Genomic DNA, 20,321 nt, shown 5'->3' with positions numbered 1-20,321 from the left:
TCGTCTCTTGGTTGCAACCTCCCTGCAGGTGGGCCAAGACTTGAATCAAGGCTGAGAGTAACCGTTCCATCCAGACCCAGGACGAGGGGAGCAGCCTTCCTGCAGAGACTGTCCATGAGGCAGGGAGGTCAAAAAGTCAAGATGGCGGCCACAGCCATCCAGTCAAAGCCTTGCCCCGCCCAGGCTCAGGTACCCATGATGGCTACCCAGGAAGTCCTGCTCCTGGTGAGAAAAGGCCACCGTCCCCTCACAGCACTTTCCAGTCTCCAGAGGCCCCAAGGCAAGGTGGGATTTTCTTGGCTTCTGGTGGGGGATGGAGCCGGGGGGGGGAGCGTAGGGATGGTGCAGAAAGCCAGTGACCCTGCCCAGTTTCCCACCAGCAGCCAAGGCCCCCCTGCCCTGCCCTCCCCTCTCAGCCACTGAGCTCCTCCCCATTCCCTGAAGTCAAGGGGGGCAGGCAGAGGACCCAGGACCAAAGCCCAGGCCTCCCATCTGGCAGACGTGGGAGGAGGCCCTGCTCTCTGGATGCTGGCAGGCTCTCTTGCTCACAAGGTCCCTCCGCAGCCATGCATTATCCACCCATCCCAATTTTTGGACTGCCAGCATCAGGCTGTGGCTGAGGGGACAGGATTTGTAATAGGGAGGGCCACAGTGTGGAGAGAAACAGATCATAGCAATTTATGAAGCCATCTAGAGACGATGTCCCTCTGTGCCAAACAGGTGCCCTTGACGAGAAAAGGCACCTATGGAAGACTAAAGCAGCTTCTCCAGGATGCTGGAATTCTAGGTGCTGCCGTCCCAGAGGCGGCTCTGCATTTGGGCTCCCAGCTCTTCAAGCAGCAGTGTATGTGGACGGTCTTGTTCCCTGTGAATGAACCCCCAGAAGCTAAAATGAAGCAATGGCCTGCAAGCTGCAGAAAGTGGGAAGCTGAGAAGGAACTCACAAGCCAGCAGGGAAGGAAGAGCCAAGTCTCTGCCAGTTCTTTTAATTAATTAGTTAGATTTTTATTCATCTTTGGTCCAAGAATTTAAGACAGAAAACAGTACTCCATCCTCCTGGCATTCCCCACAACAACCCTGTGAGGTAGGTTGGCTGAGAGTATACAGCTGGACCAAGGTTCCCCCACCTCCTCCCAGGGAGCCTCGGGCTGAAACTGGGCTGGCATCTCCCTTCACCAGGACGCCACACGAGGTTTCCCCAGTCTGCCTCCTTTGCAGCGGATTGATCCATTGCCCCCCCAATCCATTATTTCAGTAGATTTGCATATTTACAGAGATAAGCAAAGTGAGGGTGGATTTGCAGTTTTGTCAACAAACCCATCATCTAAAGGCCATTTTCCATAGTTTTCAATGGAAACTATAGTTTTTAGTCCCTGTTTAAGCTGTGATAACACTATACAAACTTTCTGAAAGCAACATGTCAGAGAAAACCCCAGTTGGCCCCGAGTGGTCCGTTCTCTCTCGAGTGGTCCTGCTAGGGCCTCTTCCCTGGCCATCAGGCTCCCATCACTCTGGGTGACTTTGCTCCTGAGAACGACCCAGAACATCATTGGCCCCCCCTGAAGAGAACACCAGGGTTCCATCCAGATGTTCCAGTCAATGCTGCAGCCTCCGGCCTGCCCACCTAGGAGAGGCACGCATGAGGGTATGCGCATGTGTGCATCAGAATAAAAAAGGAAGAACTCACAGTCTTGTTTGAGAAGTCAAAGCTAGAAACATCATCCAGAGGATGAGCGGGAGAAATGCACAAACACAAGACTGTTCATTGCTTGGGAGAAAGCCCTTTCTCCCGGCAGGCTCCAGCCCACCCAGCAGTCAGTGAAATCAGATGGTGACACTGAACAGGGACAGTCAGAAAAGTGCCACAGAAGAGTCTGTGAGGGTTTTGCCTGCCAGGCTCTCCTGAGTGACACGTTTGGCCTCTACAGCTGCTCAACACCCAAGCGCTCCATCCTCAGCAGATCCCGTCCCTCGCAGGAGTCGCTGGTCTCGGTGGTGACGAATGTCAGCGAGATCTTTAAAGCAAGGCAGTGCCATCAGTCCAAAGGGAGGCCAACTTCCTCCCCCCTTCCCCCTGTTGTAGGCACAAGCATCTAGGGTGGGCTCTGGGGATTGGCTCCGGCCAAGGTACGAGGTAGGACTTGGAGATGACCTGTAGCTGTGCCTCTCCTACCGGTTAAATACTCTTGCAGGGCACATGAACGGCATCCAGGATCAAAGTCTGCCAGACGCAGCCATGGTGCTGCAACTGACACCCTGCATTGTGCTGAAATGACAAGAGGGTCCAGGCCACCACCCCCCGCAAATGTTGACATACAAGCACTCCCCAATTTACAACCATTCACTTAGCGAATGAAGTTAAAACATTACCGAAAAAAGTGACTTACAACCAGCCCTTGCAACTCAACAACTATTGCAGCACCCATACCACCCATACAGTCATGTGGTCAGAATTTGACTGCTTGGCAACCGTCCTGCATTTCCAATGGCGGAAGCTTCCTGGGGTCACGTGATCACCATTCACGACCTTCCTGATCAACTTCTGGCAAGCTAAGCCAATGGGGAGGATAGACTCACTTAAAGATAATGCCATTCACTTAACAACCGCAGCAATTTGCTTAACCGCCATGGCAGAAAGATTGACCTACCTAATATCCGCCTTGCTTAGCCACAGAAACTCTGGTGCCAATTGTGGTCGTAAGTCAAGGACTACCTGTACTCCTTTCAGCTGATGCGTATTTTTAGAAGCCTTTGCTTTCCCTCCTAATCATGAAGGACCGCTCCAATGCTGACTGGCAGAAGGCTGAGCACCTTCCTTGCCCTTCCTCTGCTGACCTGCCTGGGCTGAGCTCTTCTGAAGTCAGCTCCAGTGGAGCGGCTGGCCTGTTTTCAACAGGTATTTTTGGTAAGACCAGATTTAATGAGATGCAAATTGATGAGTAAGTTGCAAACAACCAATTATTTAAATCTGGCCTGATTACTAAGACATGATTCAAAACCCTCAAAGGCTCAAATCTAAACCAGAAAGCCTGTTAAATGCATAATCAGATCCTGCAGATTCACAGTCCAGGAGAAACCCAGCATCAGGGCCTTCCTTTCTTCTGGGGAACTGCTCTGGGTCACAACATGAAGGAGCCCCCAATCTTCAGCCATAAACAGAATGCGGAAATTTGGCCACGTATTACGGAGGGGAAGAAGGGGGTGGAAGCGTATAATAGGCCTTTCTCCAAAGCACGGAGAAGGACCTGGGCTAGATCTGCTAGGCCCTATGAAGACCTCTTCTTTTTCCCCAACTGTCCTCCTCCAACTCTGCAGGGAACAGGGGGAGAGGAAGATTTACCTTTTTCTTGCGCTTCCCCTTGCGACAAAGCTTCAAGTTCAGGATCGTAAGAGTGATAAGAAAGCAACGGATGCTGAAGATGATCTCCACGGAGTCCAAGAGAAAGGAGAGACCCCAGAGGACCAGGGCAGAACTCTGAGGAGAGGGAAGGGAAGGTCAGAAATACGTCCACCAACTTTCAGAGGTAGAAACCATGGCTTAACTGATGGAGCCACCCACCCATGCCAACTTCCAGCCACCAAGGATGAGCCATCCTGTCCAGAGTGCTGAGCAACCCAAGTGCAGTGCAAAAATGACACCCCCAAAGTATTGCTGAGCCTTTTCCCCTGGGAGCCACTTCAGGGTTCTAGATAAACCCCTTCCCCACCACAGCCACCTTCTGGTAGCAGGAGCTTCAGGTCCTTTTCTGGCAGACTTACATAGATCCGTGTGGGGTCGAAGGGGCACTCGTGGGCAATCTGAATGACCTCCATGTCAGCAAAGGTGCACATGGACAGAAGGGCATGGCCCTTGTTGGCAAAGGTCAGGCCAATGGCCACCGCCAGCCCCACCAGGCAGAAGAGCGAGAGGAAGCTGCTGCTGATGCTGAGGGAGAAAACAGCCCATCCCTGTAAAGAGAGAGAACTGGGAAGCTCTGGTGCGAATACTCATTTGGCTAGCAAGAACACGCACTAAACCATTACGTTTATTTATTTTATTCTTTACATTGATTTTATAAGTTCCCCCATCTCCCAGATGTAACTCTGGGAAGTCATCATCACATTAAAACAACAGGAAAAATATATCAACAGAATAACCAACAGTTGCTGAGGGCAAACGCATAAACACTCCACAATAACAATCTCATAGGGCACCTAACCTCCCAACCTTTCAGAGGGCAGGGGCTGCCACAAAAGATATAGGGAGCAGGAGGGTTCAGAAAAGAGGATAAGCCACAGACTATAGCTTACAAAACACAATGGATGGGTTCACTCATCATACAAAAACCTTAATCCTTTCTGGTTCAATGTTACAACAATTAGCTTAGCCGCTTCCCAAAATTAATGCAACTTTCCAAATTCATACACACACAACATATTATGTTAAAATGTGGCTTGTTTATTTGTGAAGTGAACATAGAGTGATCCCTAGATGAAACTGGCAAAATGGCTTTCTATAGAAAGAGATCAAACTCAGAATAATTCAGAAGTCACTTGAAGTTTGGGGAAGAAAAGTCAAGTCCACATCATGTGTGAACCCAGCTGAACTAGAATCAAGCAATATTATGAATGCCATTTGAGAATTTCAAAAGATGTTACATGTGATACCACCCAAATGTCTTGGGTTTTGATTCCAACGGTCCTAGGACTGTAAACACTAGGAACTGGAGTCCAACACAGATGGAGGGAAGGAGACCTGGAAACTGGTATCCAAACCATTTAAAGCAGTGGTCACCAACTGGTGGTTCATGGATCATTGGTGGTCTGTGGACCACTGGTGGTCCACAAGAAAATTTTGGTGGTCCACAGAAACATTATTTGCATTTTTTTATATTGCACTAAATCAGGGGTCCTCAAACTATGGCCTCTGGGCTGGATACGTGTAACGAACGTTTGTGTTGCTGCAGAGAGTCTCCCCCTTCGGGGATTTTTTGTGGGTCGGAGTGGGGCAGAAATTCCGACTTGGGGTCTGCTTCAGCCGCCTGTTATGAGGCTTTGGGTAAAGGCTGGAGGGAAGCGCCGCTGGTGGCGAAGAGCCGGAGAGCCTTGTTCCAGTGGGACTGCATCATGACCTGGAACTGGTTGACCATCTCAGCCCACTGAGCCTCCAGGCACCATTATCTGGCCTTGCACTCCCGCAGGTCTTCCCTCTGCCTGGAAAGCCTCTGCTCCTAGTCCTCAGTGAGGTGCTTCTGCTGAGCCTCCTTCTCGGTCAGATCCAATTTGAACTGAGCTGTTTTGCCAACTCTTTCTCGTGGTGGCTGCTCCAACAACTGCTTCCTGTTGGGGCCCTAAGGAGCCCGGGCGGGCAGGCGAGGAGTGGCTGGGAGGGGAGGGGTGAGTAGAGGCTGGCGAGGCGCCCCTTGATGTGAGTGACATCGAGTTCACCATGCCCACCCAGTCACATGACCACCTAGCCACTCCCATCCAGCCGGTCATTAGGCAGATCATATTAGTGGTCCGCGGGATTTAAAATTATGAATTAAAGCAAGGGTGTTTTTTTTAATCTTACCAATTTTGAGATGTCCCCCATGTTGGCTGAGAAACCCTGATCTAAAGGGCTTCATGTTCACAAAGTGGAGAAACTCTTCCCCAGCAAACTAAAGTTTTGGAGTAGGCAGCTATAATACATGTAATTAATCAATCAAGCAATCATCCTGCCAGAAATGGCATTTACGCTCTTCCAGCATGGATAATGGCAAACTGAACGTTTCTTAAGGAAACTATTGCAGAATGGAAAGAAGCCTTTCAGGATGATTTTTATGCTTCCTGGATATTGATCTGCATTTTGGATAGTCTAATTAGCACATTTTTATATAAGTGACACAATTCTGTGCAAAATTTTCCATTACAGCAGCATTTAGAATTTGAATGTTATGGAAATAATTTGCATAGATGGATGTTAGATAATTGCACATCTTCCATATGACTTCTCTATATTTTAGTTCATTGTTTTTCTTATTCTATTTGTAGAGGCATTTATATTAAACAGTTTTGTAGTCTGCCTAAAATACTCTCCTTAGTGGGCAATTCAAAATATAGTAAATAAACCAAGCAGAGCTACATGCAAAGGCCTGCTTATAGTTCCCTCCCAATACACATTGATAAGGGAATTACAAAAACACCCTCTGTAGCCTGGAAAGCTGTTTACTTAAAGCATCGTTTTATGGAGTTACTGCATGTTCCTGGATGGGAGAGGGAGTGTAGAAGAGCCTGATGACCCTGAAGATAAGCAGATGATGGGTGTGGTGAAGGAGAGAAAATGAGGCTCAAGGTTAATCCAATCTTTCCTAAGGGAGTTAGCAAGAGCTTCTGCAAACAGTTGGGGGTGTAGCCTATTATGGAATTCTCATCCAGAAACCTAGCTCATTTTCTCACTGGAGGTATTTCTGCTCTAAACTGCCACAGGGATAAGATTGCTTACCAATGGTTTTTGGGATAGGTATCTGGAAAGCACAATGGCTGCTATTCCACAGGATATTGTCTGTAAAGGGAAAACCAGGAAATTACCCCATGCAAAGAGCAGCAGCAGCAGCAGCAGCAGCAACAGATTACAGTACGTTGATGCAATTCCTCCCTCCAGATGTTGTCTTCAAGATAAAATTCCAGCAAACTGAGAACAGCTGATGGCTTTGCAGGAATTAATTTTGATGATTCCAAGATCTAAAGTGATTGTTCTATTATTCAAAGGAATTTGAAATCTCTGGCAAGGTAATAGCTTTAGAATTATGCTTGCCTTTTGCTACTGCAGAATCATTCTAACTTCAGTCATAACACATTAATACCACATTTGGCACAATTCCCAACTTTATCATTAAGAGGGAGAGAAAATCAGATGGCACTTATTTTGTGGGTACCCATCAGAACCAGTAACTGATTTTTGCTCTGTTTCTGACTTTAAAATAGCGTATGGCAGTTAAAGTGATAATTATTTGCATTCGACTTTTTTGATTGGGGGCTAACTTATCCAGGGGACCCTGCACCATAGGGGCAGAAGAATGAGCTTGCCTTTGGCATGCCCTGCGGGCCACGCAAGGCAGCAGAACAGGGAGATGGACTCGTTGGTTCTTCCACTGATCCCTCCGTATCATATAAACCAGGCTACCTACCAAGATGGCCGAGATGGCTGAAATGATGTTAGAAATAGCATACTGCAACGAAATGGTATCTTGGGGGTTGGCAATGTGGCGCAAGACTGTCCCATTGACCAGGGCTCCCGAAATGAAGTTCAGGTGACCAATGACAATCAGGATGAGTCCTGTTTTCATCAAGAGTTTCTGGGAGCTGCTGGTGTCAATCATACCTGAGAAAGAAACAGATTTGTTCCAGTACACAGTTTTGCATCACAGGAAAGGAGGAGAGAACTAGACATGCTGCACAATGTGAAGTTTTACGTAGCAAACGTTGCCTCTGGGCAAGAGCAGACCTGCTGAGTCAAGGCATCAAGAGGCATCTCTGATCCTAATGCAGGGGCCAATCTTATGTCTCTGGGAAGCATCTCCCCCTGGTGCTCCTCATCACACAGTTCTCAAAACTTTGCTGACTCTCTTCTCTCCTCCCTCCCTCCCTCCCTCCCTAACTCTTTTCTGAAGCAACCTCAGAAATCATCTGATGAACATAGTTTACTTGGACTTCAAAATTCCTCCCCAAAGGCTCCTCTATGAATTAAGCCAGTCTGGGATAAGTGAGGGGGCTTCCGATTGGTCAATAAAGGTGCCGAGAATAGTAATACTGGGGCACATCTTATAACGGAGTCTGTCCAGATGTTTTTTCCCCTAACAATTTATACTAGGACTGCTCTTCTCAGCTTATTTACAAATGATTTGGCCCAATTTCAGGGAACATCAAATGTTTTAGACTGATTAAAGCCACACACAAAAAATGTCTGTAAATGCAATTTAGGGTAAGCTTTAAAAAGCAAGCTATGGTAGATGCTCTGATGCAGCTAGATGTGCAGAGAAAAGGAACTGTTCCCTGACAGAAATATGCAAGAAGCATTATCCAGGGCTAGGCAAAGAAACAATAAAGAATTAAAGAAGTCATGGGAAGCAAGATAATAGTCAAAAGGTAAACGCCTTCCTGATTTACTGGGTATAAGGAGGACGGGAGGAGAAGCACAGTCAGATTTGCAAAAATCTGTTGTTATGATTTACATTGTCTTGATCTAGCTTTCCTGTGGAGATGAGTTTCTGGTCTGGTCTACCTAGTGGGTCATGACACTAGAAACTTGGAATCTAAACTGCTTCAAGCATCCTGATGGAAAAACAGCTGCAAGCCCAACCAGGACTCAAGAGGGTGGCCAAGAGCTTTTGGACAGGCGTTGCTCAGGTAGGTAAGGTCTGACCCTGTAGAAGCAGCTGAACTGCAGTTCCCATTACCCTGGTCAGTTGGCCAACAGGTAGATATGGGGAGAGAGAGAGATGACGTTTAGAACATCCGGAGGCAACCGGTTCTCCCAGTCCTACACCAGATCAACCCTTCTATTGAGTCCCTTCCCATGAACCTACCTATCTCTTTATCTTGGTTTACAGCTTTTAGTTAACTTTTATGAGTTTTCACCTGGCTGTTCTTGTCTGGAGAAGGAAGATGCACCATCTCCTTCCTTCTTCAGAAGGAACACAGAAGTTGGGGGAGGGAGGGCTCTGTGGTGCTCTTCCATATGCAGTCCTGGCTGTGCCTCAGGCATGCAGGATCTCTTCCACGACAATACTGGGGAGGTGGTGCCATGGGCTCAGCAGGGATGGGCAGTTGCTCCCCCAGCCAATTTATCTCCCACAGGTTGAGCCAGGAGCCATAAGGAAGTCTATTATATAGAGTTTCCTATGGGAAAGAACCAGGGCCTTCCTTTAAAGTTTAATCATTGCTGAAACAACAGAATGAATGAGGCCAGAACAGCCCATAAATCTACACAAGTTACAAAGTGTGAAGGGGGGGGGAATGTGGGGGGAGAGCAAGAAAGGCTGTTTGGAATGCAACGGGCCCTCTTGGGCCATGATGAGTGGACCCTGCTTCTCCAAAATCCGGTTGGGCAGCTGAATTCCCATCTCTTTTGTTCACCTGACTTTAAATTCCTCCAGGGCAAATATCAGGACTTTTAGACCACCAAGACAATATCCATGCAGTGCTGTTTTAGTGTTTGTATGACAGGCATTTGGAAAGCCTCATTAAGGCATATTTTGTACAACATTTTGTACAAGATTTTACATTTCATCAGCCTTTAAAATTTTCTAATTATGGAAAGTTTGTCTAGATCGTTTTTAGATAATGCACATGACTCTTCCATTTTTAGTTCAATTTATGTTCTTCCTATTTCTTCAGAGATTCATTTACATTAACGGTTTTGCAGTCTGGCCCCAGAACTCTCATTATTGGATTGAAAAGAATTATACTAAATAAATCAAGCATACAGCCGTCTGCAAATTCCTTTAAGGGAGAGGTTGTTTGTAGCAGAATTGCTCCCGGTAAGTGTTAAACAAGATAACTACAACTTAAAAAAACCCATATTTGGAAAAGGCTGTTTGCATTTTTCGCTGTTAACCAAAACAGTAAATAAAGATAATTTTGTTTTGAAAGAGCAAACATTTCCATTTAATGTTAGCTAACCACTTTCTCCCAACACTCTCCTGGGATTTAACGCATAAGAAAACTACTTTTCATATTAATTTGTCCCCCTGCTCTGCATGATCTCCCAATTAAAAATGTAAGACCAGCTAAATGTATCCCGGAAAAACTCCTCATGTGCTAAAAGGCAGACGCGCTATGCACGTTTCTGTACCTTTCGCTGCGTGAATAAACCTGAGTCTGATTTCTAATTTCAGCACCCCGGACTTCCCATCCCCCTGAAGCTCAACACGGGAAGAGACCCCGCCGCCGCTCGGAGCGTGAGGGGCACCCGAAGCCCGGCGGGGAGGGGGAGAAAAGAAGGGTCCGCCCAAGTTTCAGCCCCTGTTCTCCCCCGCCGGAACGGCTGCGGCCGGCGGGGCCAATCACGCCGAGCGCCCGCTTTCCCCAAGAGCTCGGGGGCCCCGCAGGAAAGAGCCCTGGAAGGCCGACCGAGGCCCTCAAGGGCGGCTGGCCACCACCCCCCCCCTCGCCTCCCCGGACGCCGCGGGGCCTCCACTCAACTCACCCAGGCGACACATGGGGGCCGTGCGGAACTCAGCCCATCCCCGCCGGGACGGGCGCCGGCTCAGCTCCGTTGCAGAAGCGCCTCTACCGGCCACCTGTCCCGGCTCCGCGGCGCTCCGATACCTGCTCCTCCCGCTGCCGCCCTTCGTCCCTTCCTCTTCGGCCGGCGGGCCCCGAACAAAAGGCCCGGCTCCACCTTCGGCCTCCGCGAGCGGGAGACGTGACTCACCTGCCGGCCCCACCCGGCCCAGCCGCTCCCTCCTGCCGCCGCCGCCGCCGTGCTGAGCGCGCCCCGGGCCAGGCGGGCAGGCGACCGCGGGAAGCAGAGGCCGGGAGCGGCTGTGGGGTCCAGGCGGGGCAAGCAGCAGCTTCGCTGGGCGTTTGGGCGAAGCAGCCCCCTAGCCCTGGTTGTGCAACCTTGGTTTGGCGTTGTTTGTGGTTAAACGGGCTGTGGGAACCCAGTGGGCCGAAGCCAGGATTTCTCAACCGGGGCAACTCTTAAACTGGGCAGAGTCCAGCCTGGCTGTCGGGGGAATTCTGGGCTCTGAAGGCCCCACATCTTGAAGTTGCCACAGGGTTAGCCGTGAGGTGTGGAAAAGGCCAGTTTCCTCTTGGCTGATTCTCCACTGCAGCTTTTGGGTCTCTGGTGGCTCCTGGTCCTGGACTGACCTGGTGGTGTCTCCTCCAAATTCTTTCTAGGCCTCACCAGGCAGAGCTTTCAGAAGTTAGCCAAGCTTGGTTGATGCCATTTCGTCTAAGGAGCCAAAGGCTGCAGACAGATGCAGAAACCAGGCTTTTGCCCCAGAGGCCCCGGCTCTTCACCAGAAGTCCTTTCCAGATGCCCCGGCAGCCACAGTGGCATCAGGTCTGTGGAGGGAGGCCCCCTTTGGGCTCTAAACAGCCCGTTAAGATTGTTTTCTGGACATCTGTTGGTATTTTATTCTGTACTTACTTCTACTTTATTGCTGTTCCTGATTTTTGTTTCCTATGCCATTGTTTAGGCCTTTTTTTTTTTTTTACAGAACTGTATGCACTTTTTAATGGATTTTATCTGCTTGATCTATAAAACGTATTTTATAATATAAAAAGAACAAAAACTTTCTGGGTACTTTTAAAAGTAAAATCTCCCTTGACCTTCAGGGTCATATTCATGTAATTTTTTTCAGCATGCAAGTGACTTGTTCTCTTCCTCCATTTTTTTTTTTTTAATTTCATTTTACAATAGCGTCTTGTCCAGAAGCAACTGATTTATTTTTGAGCCAAAAGGCAAGGGCAGATCTTTCCCCTGAAAGGAAGACGGGGAAAGAAATTTAATTATCCCAGCATCTCTTGGGAGACAAACTTTTTCCAGTTCCTTGGGGAAAATTCATAGCTTCTCTCCCTGAACACTTTCTTCCTCAGAGCCAGTGGGAAGGCACAGGCTATTTAAGCAATGGGATGACATTGGAGGGCTCGATTTGAAGGGACTGTAAAGCCGAGGGCGATCCAAGTGATATATCTTCTTGGTCTAAGAAGCCCTCCTCCACATTTAATGACAGGTTTACATGAAGAAGTGTGGACGAGCAACAATGCCCTCTTATTTCAGGATAAAGAAAAGAAGAGAATGGGACCTCAAACAGAGCTTGCTAAAGTGATGCACTATCTCTTCATTCTTTGCTCTTTCTAACAAACATTTATTTTATGCTATTTAACAATACCCGGGGGTTAAAAAGCAAAGGATCTATTCCTTGCTCCACATTCCTGCTCTTTTGGGTAGGAAAGTAAAATACTTTTTAAAAAGTATTTAAAAAGAAGTGGAAACTCAAAAGCACGCACTCATTATATGATAGTTCCAGAAGATAAATCTTCTCCCTTCTTGCATTTCATATAACATTCCGAAATATTCTTCCTTTCTGCAGCTGAAAACCAGAAACACGTGTAGTTTAAATATTCGTATTACTTATAGCTGAATTCATACAGCTTAATAGACTAGGGTGAAATGAGGTTAAAACATTTGCAGTTTAGCTTAGTGAAATCCATCTTTTGTCTTAGAATGTTGTGTGCCTCCCTTTGTAGGCCATCTAAGGTGTTACTGGTTTGGGCAAATACAGCAACAGTTTCAGGGTTAACCTGCTAGGCAAATCCAGTTCCCAAATCTGAAAACGGGAAATCCCAGGCAACAGGAATAGGCAATCTGTTGCCCTCTAATTCCTCCAAACCCTCTAGAGCAGGGGTGTCAAACTCAAGGCCCGGGGGCTGGATCTGGCCCACATGGCCGCCCTGGACACTGCAAAGGACCAGCCCATGGTGCCTCTGCCAGCAAAAACAGAGCTCAGGAGGGGTGTGGGTGGCCCTCTTGAGTTTTGTTTCCACTGGCAGAGGGTTGCAGGAGGCCGTTGCAGCTGAAAATGGAACTCGGGAGCCCGTTTTTGCAGGCAGAGCCCTTGGGCCGCCACAGACGCCCCCAACATGAGTGACATTGAGCTGGCCATGCCCACCCTGGCCCCAGAACTCTGATGCAGCCCTCAATAAAATTGAGGTTGACACCCCTGCTCTGGAGGCCCCACGGTCACCTGCTCCAACCCAGCTTCAGGATCCTTTTGGATCCTTGTCCAAAGGAGGCATCTGACCAGAGGGAGCAAAGTCCTCTAGGGGGCAGCAAATATACATGCTTTGCCTTCCCAGTCAGACTCCCAAGCAGCAATGCTGGCCAGATGGCCACCCTGCCTGAGATGGGTGGGTGGGGGTGGATTTCAAGGAAAGAGTTTCAGGAGCAGAGAAGTGCCTATCGGAAAATCCAGACAGATTCACTGGGCAAACAGGATCCAATGAGAATGGAACAGGAATATTTATTAAAGGCATTCTTTAGGTGTGTGTTTGGCAAACATACAATATACACGCACACATTTATGTACACTCTTACAGAACTCACTGAGCATCACCAAGCGCTTAAATCAATAAATAAAAAAAGAAAACTGAGGTTTTATCCTCATGTAAGAAAAGCCATGTACCCAGGGTCCAGATTAGGGCAGTCACCCGGGGAACCAGGAGCAAAAGCTGAGGGGGGGGAGGGAGGGGCTTCACCCTCGGGCCTCAAGGCACTCCAGTGTTCTCTCCTCTGGCCGGTGTCCGTCTGCTTGGGCACAGTGGCCAATGCGGGCACTTGGGCTCCCAGCCCCTCTGGCACTGGGGGGGTGGAGGCAGGCAGCAGTCTGGGGGAAGGGGGAGTCACATTCATCCAGGGTGATGTCGGGCACATCGTCGGATTGGCTGTCTGAGCTCTCCAGGTCACTGCGGATGCTCTCGGGCTGTGCCAGAGTGATGTCCCAGGTTTTGCTGGCCACACAGTCCTTCTGCTCACAGCTTTGGTGGTTGCATATTTGCTCCTCCTCCTCCTCCTCTTCCTCCTCCTCGTTTTCTGCCATTTGGGTCGGGACATGGAGGGAATCCTCGGTGCTGCTTCCACTAACAAGCTGATAATGGCTGGGCTTGGTCTCTATGTCCACCTGGATTTCCATGTTGTTGCACTCTCTGTGGGAAAAGTGCACCATGTGAAGCTCCATGTTACCAACAAGGTTGATAAATTGTAAGATGAACTTGTCTTATCCTGGGACACAGATGCTAATGTGAGGAGCAGCAAAGGCTCCCAGGGCATGGAAAGCTAATTTAGCAGGAACACGCATGGTGGATTCCCTTTTGCCCTGGCACTGTAGCTTTCAAAGAGAGGGCAACTCTTTCTATCTTCTCTTTAGGATATATATTGTTTGGGATATATATTGGCAGTTCTTGGCAGGACATCCCTAAGGACCTTTTTGTATTCCTAATTCTTTTCCTTGAAAAATATGCATATATATATATGCCTTTTTGACAAAACCAAGTTGTGTATATATATATGTATGTGTGTGTATATATATATATATATATATATATATGCATATTTTTCAAGGAAAAGAATTAGGAATACAAAAGGGTCTTTAGGGATGCCCTGCCAAGAACTGCCCAAGCACCCTTTTATCTGCTATCCACAAACACCGGCTGAGGCTTCAAACCAAATCCCTCCCTTTCTCACCAGGCTGGAGTTATTGGCTCCTCTGCATATTCCACACTTTCAGGCATGGCCACCACACAATGGGGAGGGAGAACAGCCACATGCAGAGTTCACTTCTCTTCTAGGCACAGCTCTTCCTACTACAGGAAGTCTTGCAGCTGAATGGCTCATTCAGATTAAGCTATTTCTCATAAGATTTTGCACAAAGGACAGAATAATGAAATATATACCCGCATGTGAACCATCACATACTTTTAGGGAACTTTCTCTAATTTTAATTGACTTGCAGAATTTAGGAATCTTCAAAACACACACCTTAGAATCTGCATTTGTTTTCTAGCCAAACATAGCAAAAACAAGAATGTCTTTTTGACAAAACCAAGTTGTATAAAAGCTCTCTCTAAGGATGACAGATTTTGACCTCCCTAGATTGGCTCACCTGTCCTGGGGATTGTAGGAACTGATGATGGAGCCTGCCATGGCTCGTGTGCTCGCATTGTCACTGATGGCTCCGAGGCTGACCGAATCCTTTGGAAAGATCTCTTTCTGCACATCAGCCTGCACTTCAAGCCTGACCAAGAGAAAGAAAGTGGTGTAAGGATGTTTCCCCAAACCCACCTAACTGAGGTAGAATGTGGTTCTGATCACATGAAAACCATGAGTGGAGACATCCACAAGCCCTGAATGTCACAGGCCTCAGTTTTAAGATTCTTCTTTTCACATTATCCATTTGGATGAACTTTGACTTTGCTTCTTTCATCCTAAGAAGCACCATCCACTCCCACTCTCCCCAGCACGCAGCAGCACACTTTTCTCAACACTCTAGAGGCAATTTCTCCACTGCTCAGTTTTCACAGGAGGAGAGTCTGCATTTCACTTGGGGAGCAGAGAAAAAACGGTCATAAACGTTTGGCTCAGGACCAGCTCTCCCATCCCTCAATCAATTTAGTGGTAAACTGCAAAAGCCTCCTAGTTCTCAGAAAAGTGGCCAATTCAGTGCTATTCATGGCCATTATATCATGGTCTAGTTAAGTTGGGTGCTGTACAACAGAATCAAAGTCATTATTTGCCACATAGGTATATGTGGTCCCAGATTCCATGTTCCTGCAACACATACATGCCCACCCCCACACACTTCAGCAAGCATGAATATTTACCGGCTGTATTTTCCTTTCCCTCCTAAAAGGACTCCGCCACTTAGAGTGCCTCCAGAGAGTGCAGCAAAGCTGGCTGTTTCACTGTAGTTGCCCTGCATGACGCTGAGCCCATCGGTGGGGCTTCCACTGGTGCTCAAAACACTCGTCAGCCCTTCAATGCTGCTCTCACCGATGCTGGGGTTTTTGAGTGCCCTCCAAGCATCTGCCACTAAGCAAGAAGAAGGAGGTGAAACAGCACAAAACGGAAGGCAGTTAGGCAGAATCCCCCTTAGAGTAAAAGAGGAACCAGCTGGAATTGCGCCCCAAGAAGTAAAATACTGGCTTTGTGATTGAGGCTGGGGCTGGGGCCCAGGGTGGGGGTTAGAGTCTGTTTCCTGGCTCTGTGGATGATGGGTTTTTATTTTTATTTTAACTTTATGACAATAAAGTTATTTATTATTTATGGATTAGATTGGGCCAAGCTGCTGTGTGTTTTTATTTTGGCGTTATTTGCTTTGTTTTATTGTAAAGCCACCTAGTGTCACATAAAAGTGATACATAAATCAAGTAAATAAATAAGTACTGGAGAGCTATAATTGGGCAATTTAGAAATATTTTTGTGGAGGAGTGATAAACAAAAATGTGGAAGATGCTTTACCTGCATGGTAGGAACTGTCTACTTGCCTTTACAAATTTATTGTGTAAGAATGACCTCACCCATCCAAAGCTTCCCACAGAACTCTCCAGTACTGCCCTCCTTGTTCCCAAGTGCCCTTCCCCCAAGATTATGACCAGAGTGGGCTACTTCTTTACCTGTAATTGGCCCATCATCTTCATCAAACTCAATTTTAACCCCTTTTCCATTGGCTGTGCTGACACCACAACCTCCTCCTCGGCACAAAGAAATGGGGACTACTCCATACACATAGGCCAACATGATAGGGACACCAATACCTAGGAACAAAGGCTGCATATCAATAAACAGCAAGAATTCTACAGGAAAGAAAAGGCTTTTCAATCCAAAGTAGTACATCTCAGCAGTTGTTACCAATTGTCCATAGAAGGTATTCAGGTAGACTGCAGACTGCAATTCAGTCTGTAACGTTACAAATGAAATCATTTACCCTGATGGTGCAAGTACTACCTTACATACTATCTTGCTATCTTATATGGGAGAGAGATTTTTGGCTGGTAAATGTGTGTCCGTGTCTGCTTTCCCACACAGAGAATCGCCAGACTGTCCTACAGGCTTAAGGTCCTTGAGCTTTTTACCAGTAGAGATGTGACCATAACTGGACTATGAATACCAATGGTGGGGAAGGGGTAGGGTGGAATACCTCCACAGATGGCTACTTGACAAACAGCAATAATGTGTCAGTCCCCTGTTCCTTTCATTTGTTTCCTGTCTAAATGTGGAACTCCAACTGGCTGATTAGTAGTGATATACTTGGAACACAAGGCTTCTTGCATCACCAAAGCCTGAGAGCTGGGGTCCCCAACCTGTGGGCCGAGGCCTATTCTCAACTGGGCCATGCGAGTGGCAGGCTGGCACAGGTATATGTGCAGCCCCATTCATGCAAGTGGTGGGTACATGTGCCTCCTGCCCCTCACACAAATCCATCCCCTCTTCCCCCCCCCCAAGCCGGGCCGCCAATCTGGAAAGGTTGGGGAACACTGCCTTAGAAGACCAACAGAAACAAGAAAGCCTCAAATAGGTCATTCCTCAGTATTTACGTATGGAGACCGGATTGCCTTGGAAATAAGAAGCATGATAGATGTTACTATCCTTGGGGGGGGGGGGGGGGGGAGGAGACAGAAGGTAAAATCTCAATTTATAAAAAACTGAATTTCACAAAACACACTCGGTTATGTGATAATGACAGGAGAATATATATATTTTTAAAACCCTGGTTAAGGAGAATACAGGAAACAATCTTAAAGTATAACCTTGTTTATGATAGGCTAGTTTTGAACAACAGCAACAAAAAAGTATGTTAAGTGGTATCAACAATCTTGGCTGTCCAAAGCACATGAAAAGAATGATTTGATCCGATTTCAGCCTAAAGACCAATGCTTTGTGTGTCTAAGAACACCAAGGTCTCAATGCAGTGTAGCCTCGCTTACTCCAATGAGAAAAAAAAAATCAGAGTCTACATATAAATGCAGGACATACGTTTCAAACACTGGATCAAAACTGGGTCCCTTTTGCAGCATAAGACCTGCATATTTTCTCTATACTCAAAAAAACCCTATCGTTTATAACAGGTTTATTTATGAAGCCTCCTGCATTTGGACAGCAAGCTAACCACTCAACTCACAAATGACAGCTATGTGCTAGGCATGTAGTCAGGACAAAGCCAGGCAGCTCCACCACCATTAGCTCAGTTACACAAGAAGTGTGCATTGATCCCATCAAGAATCATCCATGTGCCAATACCATGACTTCATATATTATATTTATTCTTAATGAAATTATTACTAGAAGAAATCTAGTTACAATTTTAAGGTAGGCAGAATCTGCCACTTTTAAAACAAATACTATGTTTTAATTCTGAAACTATTAATGCTATCGTTACCCACCGTTTAGAAAGAATATTTGATTAAATAACTTTTATTCTCATATTATTTTTAAATAAACACAAAAATAACTAAAAATAACCAAAATAAAAATTAAAACAAAATTTACTTTAAAAATCAGATGTGCCAACTAACCAGAACCCTTGGCTACTTCATAAATGCCAAGGGGAACAAGCCTCCATTGGCTCCTGCAAGAAGAGAGCATGGGGACAGCCACACTTTTCCCAAGAGATATTCTCTAATCTGGAATTGGTTGTGGGGAAGCCTCGAGCTCCCAGACAGAGAAATGGCACCAGCTGTTAGTTAGTTTTCACAGGTTGACAGACCTGTGAGGTGTGTGGGGTGAGGGGGGGGGGTGTTACATGGCAAAAATAAAAAGGGTCTACCACTTAACTGCCTTCCAAGCAGCAATGACTCTGCTGCTTCCTACAGTATTAACTGTTTATCACTGGTACCAACTTCAGACTTCTGATTGGTTCTGGCAACTAGACTTTCTCTTTTGATCATAGCTGTGCCAAGATTTTTTTCCACTTTTGTATTATGTTTTTAGACTGAATGAACTAGGTTCAAAAGCTGCCACCTCTTCCAGTTCCTACAGTTCCTTCCCCTTTTAATCAGCACATTAAATCAGTGAGGCTGGTTTAATTCTACCCACTTCCGTGTTCACAGAAAGTATGACCATGCTATCAAATTGAAAGAGAAACTGAGTTTTAAAATATAACATTGTATCTTATGACAATAGAAAATAATTATAAATTGCCTCTTTCTAAACTACCTTGGTCATACAGAAAACAATTTATTAAATCAAGACAAAATAATGATATATATAAAGAAAATCTGCAATGAGTTTTGAGTGGAAGGCGGATTGAGGCAAAGGATGAACATTGCAAAATTTCATTGTCACATTTCTCAAGGTTGCTCTTCAGGTTTGCCTAGATAAGGAGCGGCCAACCCCAGGCCATGAAGTGCACGCAGTCCCGGAACCGCTTTTGTTGTTCAAGAAATTACATCATCAGGCAAAACCACTTAACACACACACACACACACACACACACACACACACACACACGTCCATTTCTTGTCAGTTCTTTCAAATAACCTAGGTCTCTTTTTAGGCTTAATACGCCTCCCCCAGCCATTAGTTTACCACACCAAGTTCTGCCCATTCAGAGAGGCCACTGCTTTGCCCACTGTGGCTCTCAACCACTCTCCCTAATGTCGTATTTCCCTGGCTGTGGAGAGGTTGCCTGCTCTGTTCTAGACACTGAACATGCTCAGGAACAGCACACCAGAGCAGTGAGACGCTTTGTTCTGACCTCCAGCCCCAAAGAGCAGGCATGAAAAGCAGCACTGGAAACAGGAAAAACTCTCAGCAGGCCCAAAGAAAGGTATCAAGAAAGGATGAAGCAGAATCAGGAGACGGTACAGTTGGGGGAAGAGGCCAAAGGGGTCCTGGTTGAATCCTACTGAAATCTTACAAAAGAGAAGGTGAGTATTCTCCAAGGCAAAGAGTATGATTTACCAAAATAATTGACAATGGGGGACTCTTGAGCCCATGCTGGTTCCTTTCCTCAAGCAAATACAATAGCAATTGCACTCATCCTGTACAAAATAATGGTTGGAAACTAATCAAAGAAACTAATCAAAAACTAACCTGGAATTAAGGAGAAACTTCCTAACAGTGAGGACAATTAATAGTGGATCAGCTTGCCTTCAACTTCTTGTGGGTGCTTCATCACTGGAGGTTTTTAAGAAGAGACTGGACACAGTGGACAGTCACTTGTCTGAAATGGCATAGGATCTCCTGCTTGAGCAGGGGGCTGGAGCAGAAGACCTCCAAAGTCCCTTCCAGCTCTATTCTAGTCTAAAACTATTTTGTAGCACTTTAAACATATTCCCTACCAACCAGTGTAATCCCACTATAACTTCTGCCAATTAAACCAAACAGAAGGTTTCTGAATTATCAAAAAATGGGGAAAGCTCAACAGGAATGTTCCTCTGACTTGACTAATGGAATTGTCAGTGATGGCCCCATAAAAACAGTCAAAAGCCCTGACTAGGAGTGTAGGCACAGAGTAATTCTTCCACCAGAAGAATATGAAAAATCCCTTTAAGCTGTATGAAGTCCCGCAATTGCTCTGCAGAACTGCATCTGAATTTTAAATAGGCTTGTCTGTAATTCAGATCCAGAACTTCTATGTTGGCTCAGGGATCAGCCCCTCTGAAAACTACTGCCAGAGCAAAGCCCAAGCACCCTAGCACATCCTTGAGAAGAGAAATTTATCTTACCAACACTGACCGCAGCAATGACAGGGGATGCAATCACAGACAAGGTTACTCCACCCGTGATAGCTAAATTCCTCTTATGTTTGGAAGTCTTCTTTCCCTCGTATCTGCTGTGAATCTGGTGCATA

At 46.5% G+C, this 20,321-nt stretch overlaps 2 protein-coding genes across 4 annotated transcripts in view; both read right to left on the bottom strand.

Annotated features, from left to right (window-relative positions):
* Window positions 1-980: 980 nt before the first annotated feature.
* Window positions 981-11,027, bottom strand: TMEM54 (transmembrane protein 54). 3 transcript variants are annotated; one of them, XM_034413231.3, is made up of 6 exons: window positions 10,169-11,027; window positions 7,149-7,342; window positions 6,464-6,523; window positions 3,760-3,948; window positions 3,341-3,475; window positions 981-2,015 (listed from the first exon to the last, which is right to left on the bottom strand). In XM_034413231.3, the coding sequence occupies exons 1-6, from the start codon at window positions 10,179-10,181 to the stop codon at window positions 1,923-1,925; spliced, it is 684 nt and encodes a 227-aa protein (XP_034269122.1). In that variant the 5' UTR covers window positions 10,182-11,027; the 3' UTR covers window positions 981-1,922. The 3 variants fall into 3 exon arrangements, with proteins under 3 accessions (XP_034269122.1, XP_087733014.1, XP_034269123.1); XM_087876888.1 differs by having other exon boundaries at window positions 10,291-10,388; XM_034413232.3 differs by lacking the exon at window positions 6,464-6,523 and having other exon boundaries at window positions 10,169-10,533.
* A 1,943-nt stretch (window positions 11,028-12,970) lies between these two features.
* The window catches only part of RNF19B (ring finger protein 19B), a 28,494-nt gene continuing 21,143 nt past the window's right edge, over window positions 12,971-20,321 (bottom strand). The window contains exons 5-9 of the mRNA XM_060691374.2: window positions 20,197-20,311; window positions 16,144-16,284; window positions 15,352-15,559; window positions 14,634-14,765; window positions 12,971-13,677 (exon numbers count right to left, since the gene is read on the bottom strand). Of these exons, the coding sequence (XP_060547357.2) occupies window positions 13,227-13,677; window positions 14,634-14,765; window positions 15,352-15,559; window positions 16,144-16,284; window positions 20,197-20,311 (1,047 nt within the window). The 3' untranslated portion in view covers window positions 12,971-13,226. The remainder of the gene's footprint in view (window positions 13,678-14,633; window positions 14,766-15,351; window positions 15,560-16,143; window positions 16,285-20,196; window positions 20,312-20,321) is intronic.

This window comes from Pantherophis guttatus, chromosome 10 (assembly GCF_059756535.1).
Source record: "Pantherophis guttatus breed Tessera chromosome 10, ASM5975653v1, whole genome shotgun sequence".
Classification (NCBI taxonomy): Eukaryota; Metazoa; Chordata; class Lepidosauria; order Squamata; family Colubridae; genus Pantherophis; species Pantherophis guttatus.
This window is presented reverse-complemented; position numbering and strand designations above follow the sequence as displayed.

Excerpts from the sequence above, each read along its gene's own strand:
- TMEM54 (XM_034413231.3), bottom strand. Across the intron at positions 6,524-7,148 it reads CAGCCATCTCGGCCATCTTG|ACAATATCCTGTGGAATAGC; the intron begins GTAGGTAGCCTG and ends TTCCCTTTACAG. Across the intron at positions 3,476-3,759 it reads TCGACCCCACACGGATCTAT|AGTTCTGCCCTGGTCCTCTG; the intron begins GTAAGTCTGCCA and ends CCCTCTCCTCAG.